This window comes from Cajanus cajan, chromosome 4, assembly GCF_000230855.2.
Source record: "Cajanus cajan strain Asha chromosome 4, NIPB_CcT2T_4, whole genome shotgun sequence".
Taxonomy (NCBI): domain Eukaryota; kingdom Viridiplantae; phylum Streptophyta; class Magnoliopsida; order Fabales; family Fabaceae; genus Cajanus; species Cajanus cajan.
The window spans coordinates 5,762,967-5,769,916 of NC_138520.1; the positions used below are offsets into that span (position 1 = coordinate 5,762,967).

A 6,950-nucleotide genomic window follows, 5' to 3' on the forward strand; every position below is an offset into this window, starting at 1 on the left:
TTAGATAATTAAATCTTATATATAAAAATAGAGATAATAAAAATTATATATATAAATATATGTATATATATATATAAATTAAAATATTTTTCTTCAACATGCATATCTTTGAGAACATGCCATTATGATTACAAATAGACAATTCTTAACAAACCCACAATTACACGAAATATATTATTAAGCAGATAAAGATCAATGAGTATCTATATTTCCAATCATTGCTATATATAACATATATCACACTCTTACATATGTTATATAGAGACCGATCAAAGATCATGTTATCGAATAATTTATGCACAATCACACACTCAAAAGTAAAATCACTATTTGAATTATTTAATATTATAAAGTTGAAAATTAATTAATTTCTTTTTTGTTTTTAGCTAGTAAGAATAATATTAATTTTTTATCTATTTATTAATTTTTTATTTATATAAAATATACTTAAGACAATATTTATTAAAAGGACATAGATAATATTACTTCTGTCCCTATTTATAAAACTCAATTTAAAAAATTATTTATTTCTCTATATAAGGTCCAATTTATATTATTTGTATATTAATTATTTTTACTCTAAAATATTCTCAATTAATATGTGTTATCTTAAATTAATAAAACGTATTAATTAAATTATTTTAAAGAGCGAGTATTAATATGTGTTATTTTAAAAGAAATATGAATATTAATTAAAAGAGATAATTATAAAATATATATTCTAATTGATTAAAAAAAATATGAATTTTAATTAAAAAATATAAGTAAATAAGTTTGTCTCATATATAAAGATAATTTTTTTTTAAAAAAATATAAATAAGACAAATTTATTATTATCAACTAAATTAATTAAAAAAAATTAATCTTAGTAAGTTAGATAATTAAATCTTATATATAAAAATAGAAATAGTAAAAGTTATATATATATATATATATATATATATATATATAAATTAAAATATTTTTCTTCAACATGTATATCTTTGAGAACATGCCATTATGATTACAAATTTAAGTTCATATGGCAGACAATTCTTAACAAATCCACAATTACACGAAATATATTATTAAGCAGATAAAGATCAGTGAGTATCTATATTTCTAATCATCGCTATATATAACATATATCACTCAAAAGTAAAATCACTATTTGAATTATTTAATATTATAAAGTTGAAAATTAATTAATTTCTTTTTTGTTTTTAGCTAGTAAGAATAATACATACACTAACATGAAAAATTTTATATTGTCAAATTTTGTATTGGAAGGAACGAGGTGACTACGTGTCACGACACATTACTTGTCACGTGTCAGGTACCAACTCACTTAATTATTCCGACGCCAACTGTTTGGTTATATGTCTCGACCATATTAACAGTGGAGACGGTTGAACGAACGCATGTTTCGATATCTTTGCCAACCCCTTTAACCGTTCGGTCAAAAGTAAAATCACTATTTGAATTTTTTAATATTATAAAGTTGAAAATTAATTAATTTCTTTTTTGTTTTTAGCTAGTAAGAATAATGCATACACTAACATGAAAAAAATTTATATTGTCAAATCCTGTATCAGAAGGAATGAGGTGACCACATGTCACGACACATGAGTTGCCACATATCAGGTACAAAACTCACTTAGTCATTCCAATGTCAACTGTTTGGCTACATGTCTCAGCCATATTGGCAGCCGAGACAGTTGAACAAACACATATTAGGCGATAATCACAATTAGCAAGGATAACACAAGATTAAGGGATAATCCGTCACCATTAATCATTGTTGTACTAGGAGGCACCCCTTCGGTTAGGCAATAGGCCGAAAGGGGTGCCCGAGCCGACAAAACACACCACCCCTTCGACTGGAGGATGGGCCGAACACACCCTCTCGGCCAAAGGGGGGTACCCCAGAACTCCTTTACCACTAGAAGAGAACACCCATCAAAACCTCTCGGTATTAAGCTGGGCTGAACACCTCCTCGGCCTTGACCTAGGCCGAACACCTCCTCAGCATTAACCTAAGCCGAACACCTCTTCGGCCTTGGAGGAGGCCGAACACCCTTTCGGCCTCATGCCTAGCCGAAGACTTCAACAAAGAGCAGATCATAAGCAACACTGCCATCAAGGACGAGTCAAACACCTCCTCGGCCTTGACCTGGGCCGAACACTTCCTCGGCATTGACCTAGGCCGAACACCTTTTCGGCCTTGGGGGAGGTCGAACACCCTTTCGGCCTTACGCCTAGCCGAGGACTTCAACAAAAAGCAGATCACAAACAACACGTGGCAAGTTAGATACTTATTAGGCGCTAATTACCATGCCAGATTAAGAGGAGATTAAGGCTAACTCAAGTGTTACCCATCTCCCAAGACTGAAGGCCCACCAGGCCCAATTGTGTCACTATAAATACACAGGTGATGTGACATAAAAAGGTACGTTATTGTCCAATATAAAAACACTTATTGCTCTATACCGAATACTCACTTGATCGTTGGAGTGTCTTTGCAGGTACCCTCCCCACCCCGTAGAAATAGTATTCGGTCGGCACCGAAGACTTAGAAGATCAAGAAGGAAGAACGACCAGAGGAGTGCTTCTACGCAAGAACAATTGTGTTACCTAATTTGGTAATCATGGAACCAGGCCTACCACACCTAGACTTATTACAATTAGTATAAATAGTCACACAAAATAAGTTATGGTTACTGTTCATTTATTGTTCATTTATTATTATCATATATATATATATATATATATATATATATATTAATGGCATTATCCAATTATCTTCTATTCAATGCTCACCACTCATTCAGTCGATCGTTGTACTAAATATTCTTGAAAGAGACGTTTCTGGTTTATATTTGAAGATAACAAATACGGAGTAACTTCCTTAAGTCTTACCCATAAATAAAAAAAAAAAAAAAAAAAAACTTACTTAAGTGTTTTTTGTAACGGTATGTTTATTTCAATTTAGGGGTGGGGATGGGGAGAGATTGGAGAGGAAGGGAATGAATGGATTATATATATATATATATATATATATATATATATATATATATATATATATATATATATATATTTTTTTTTTTTAAAAAGAGAGAACATGTATTTATTTTAATGACAAGTCTAACTGCAATTTTAAAAATGTTAGGGATTAACTGCAATTTTAAAAATATGGTCATTTATTTATTTATTTATGAATACTTTTATATAAGTTAATTTTATAAAATTGAGTTAGACTTTATATACTTTTTTAATAAAAATTAATTTATTTTTGTATCTTTATAAAATTTTAAATTTAGAAACATAAATTAAAATATTTTAGACATTACACTTGAAATATTTTAAAATTCCTCTCTCTCTCTTCCAAAACCTTTCAATATTGAGGAGAAGTTAAAATTAGATGGGATGAGATTTTATTATCCCCTTAAAAATTCAACCAAACAATAATTTTTTTTTAAAAACTTTTCTAAATTTACAAACATAAATTATAATATTTTAGACATTACATTCTCCTCTTCTCCCTTCCTGATGGAAACATCTACTTCCATCACTTCCACTTTCCTCCTACCAAACACCACCTAAAATGGGAGAAAAAATTTCACTAAATTCACTAACAAGTTCCTTTACAAGTGAGACGCTGCGTTCAAGACTTCCTTCTTATTACATATAAAATGATTTTATTGTTTACACTGAATGATCGTGTTATTTTTTTTTTTTTGGGTATAACGTATAAGTACAAGACTTAATTTGGTTTTGATATTCATGGGGCTGGAGGGAAAAGACAATCATCAATTGGGATAGACACCAAAGGTTAATGTGCTGAATTTTCCTTAGTTTCATCCATAGAGAGAAGTTGATATGGTAAACGAGGTTTGACTAAAACCTCAAGTGGAGTGGTTTTGATGACAGTGAGTCCAACCGTGACACTCATATCAACTTGGGCATTGTTTGGGGTTGTGATTTCAAATGCTTGCAAAAAAGTAGCTAATGCCAAAAGTGTCATTTGAAGGCCAAACGATATGCCAGGGCACGACCTTCTTCCAGCACCAAAGGGAAGTAGCTCAAAATGTTTACCCTTCACATCCACATCCTTGTGTGTAGTGAGAAACTTTTCTGGTTGAAACTCTAATGGGTCAGGCCATACACCTGGGTCTCTTTGCAGCTTCCAAGCGTTCAAAATAAATCTGGTACCTGCTTGGATATGGTAGCCACCTAAGGTGCAATCTTTTGTGAATTCACGTGGACCAGGAAGTGGTGAAGCTGGATACAATCTCATTGTCTCTTTAACTACGGCTTGAAGGTATACTAATTTGTTAATGTCTGATTCATTCACCAGTCTTTCCTTGCCCACTTGCACATCTAGTTCATCTTGAACTTTCCTCAGGACATTGCGATTATTCAACAATAACGATAGTGCCCAAGTCATGGTAACTGATGTAGTATCTGTTGCCGCAGCAATTAGTGTCTGCAAGATGCAACAATATCGTCAACAAATTCAAAATTTTAAATTGAACAGCCATTACAACTTTTTTTTTGTTTTTCTTACAATAACTATCTTGTATATATCCATCTTAACCATAATTAAACAAGGATGAGTAAAACTAATCTAATACTCAATATAGGTTATTATACTCGATCGATCTATTAACTTTTAAAATCATACTGTTAACTATTACATGATGATAAATCAATAATGCGATATTTAATATGTAATAATATTTTATGTTAAATTATATATTTTTTTTATTTTTTATCAACAAAAGTGATAAAAATAGATGAAAATTGACTAGAAATGAAGACTAAAATTACAACTTATCATTAAATATTTTTAAATATTAATTATCATATCATTTACTTAATGTTATGTCATGATGAAATTTAATGATTGAAAACAAAATTAAGAATTTTATAAAATTAGAAAGCTGAAATTACATTTAAAATTTGGAAGTCAAAAATTGCTCATTAAATATTATGGGATCAAAATTCAATTCAGCCCAATTATATATTATAAAATGTATGATAATTATGTTAATTTTTATAATAATTATGTCTAAAATTATACTAACCATGATATTTTATTGATTGAATATATATATATATATATATATATATAAAGTGGAAAAATTAAATTTTGAAATTTAAAGCAAGAGTTCACACTTAAGTTTTATTTGGATAAGAATTGAAAGAAAAAATAAAATCTGCAGTAAATCAAAATTAACATATCTATAAATTAAAGCAAAAATAAATAATAAGTGTGCATATATCTACATACTAATTTTAATTTATGCATGAACTATATTTAAATTATTATGAGAAGAGCTTAATTCGTTTTAGATTTTTATTTTCTTTCTATTACTACTTACGAGTAATTATCTAAACTTACCGAGCATGTGGCTTTTATGACAGTACCAGCATCATAACCATCAAGGCCATCAAGGGCAGACAGCAACACATCAATGAAGTCTTGCTCTGTTTTGGTCTCACTCTCACCCGATTCTCTTCTCTGTCGATGTTCTTCTAACCATTCAGAAACGATGATATCCATTTCAATAGCCGTTTTCTTCATCCGCTTCACTTCACCTCCCAAATCAAGCCACCCCAGAAAGGGAATGGCGTCACCAACCACAAGCAATCCCAACAAGTGGAAGAACTCTCTCATTACCTTCCGAACACGCCTTACCTTTTCCTCATCATCTACACTTGAAACACAGTATCGCGTTCCAGCAACCATCCACAGAATCACGTTCAAACTCGTGTCTCCAAACCACTGCTTCATCTCCACCACCAAGCCACCTCTTTTCTCCTCCCACGCTCTGTACACTTCTTTCAACGCGCTCTGCACCTCCGAATCTCTGATGCCTTGAAGCAGTTCCAAGCGGCGTGCCGAAAGCAACTCGGAAACCGTTATCTTGTGCATCTCACGCCAGAAGTCTCCATAAGCGGCGAAGGCGAAACTAGCATAGTCGTATGTCAAGAGTTTTGCAGCGGTGAATTTGGGACGAGAGGAAAGAGCGACGTCGTGAGTGGTGAAACACTCTTTCGCTAACTCCAAAGAGCTCACCACCACCGCTGGGTGCACGCCAATTCGGATGCTGAATATTGGGCCGTACTTGTCTGCCAGCGCCCCTAGGGTTTCGTGAAGAGGCTGACCGGAGCCACCAAATAGGTGAAGATGCCCGATCAAAGGCCAGCCACCGCCTGCTTCCGGTGGCTTGCACGCAGAACCTGGTGTGGCCGGTTTGATGAAGTAACATATTAATAGTAAGATACCAACTACGGCAAGCGCTGCAGCGTCCATGAGAAGTTGCAAGTACAGTAGTGATTTGGAAAGAGTCTTTTGGAACCATATATGATATATCTTTTTCCTGTGCGAGCGATGTCTCTGCCTTAAAGTATTGAATGATTGGTATTTCGTTGGGTAGCACCGACAATAGAGACAAACGAAAACGTAAGTGACGTGCGAGCACGGTTCGAAGGAAAACCATCGAGGGGACGAAAATGATTTTTGTAAATATTTGAAGGTGAAATACGCTACCTGATTGAGGATTTTTTATTTTCATTTCTTAAAAATTATTTATTTCATATTTTTATGATTTAGAAAATGTATTTATCATAGTACATAATTATATTTTAAAAAATATAATTTAGTTTACTAATTTTAGGTTGAAATATTTTTTTAATTATTATAATTTCAGTTACTTTACCTTTTAATTTTTATAATTTAAAATAAAAAAATTAATTTTTAATCATTTTTAATCTTTGTAGTTTAAATAGATCTTTTAGTTTTTATACTTATTTTTTAATTATTTTAGTCTTGTTGCTAATTTTTTGTAACATTAATTATGTTGTGTTAACGTGACAAAAGTATTAATTTAATTCTATGAGGTATAATATCAAATTTATTTTGTTAAAATTATTCTAAATTAAGTCTCTCACATTTATGTCTCTTT

General features: G+C 31.6%; 1 protein-coding gene across 1 annotated transcript; it reads right to left on the reverse strand.

Moving 5' to 3' along the window:
• Window positions 1–3,638: 3,638 nt before the first annotated feature.
• On the reverse strand, window positions 3,639–6,431 carry LOC109816277 (cytochrome P450 CYP82D47). Its single transcript, XM_083073989.1, has 2 exons — window positions 5,384–6,431; window positions 3,639–4,465 (listed from the first exon to the last, which is right to left on the reverse strand). Exons 1-2 carry the CDS (start codon window positions 6,296–6,298, stop codon window positions 3,812–3,814), a joined length of 1,569 nt encoding a protein of 522 aa, XP_082930115.1. The 5' UTR covers window positions 6,299–6,431; the 3' UTR covers window positions 3,639–3,811.
• Between the last annotated feature and the right edge of the window lie 519 nt (window positions 6,432–6,950).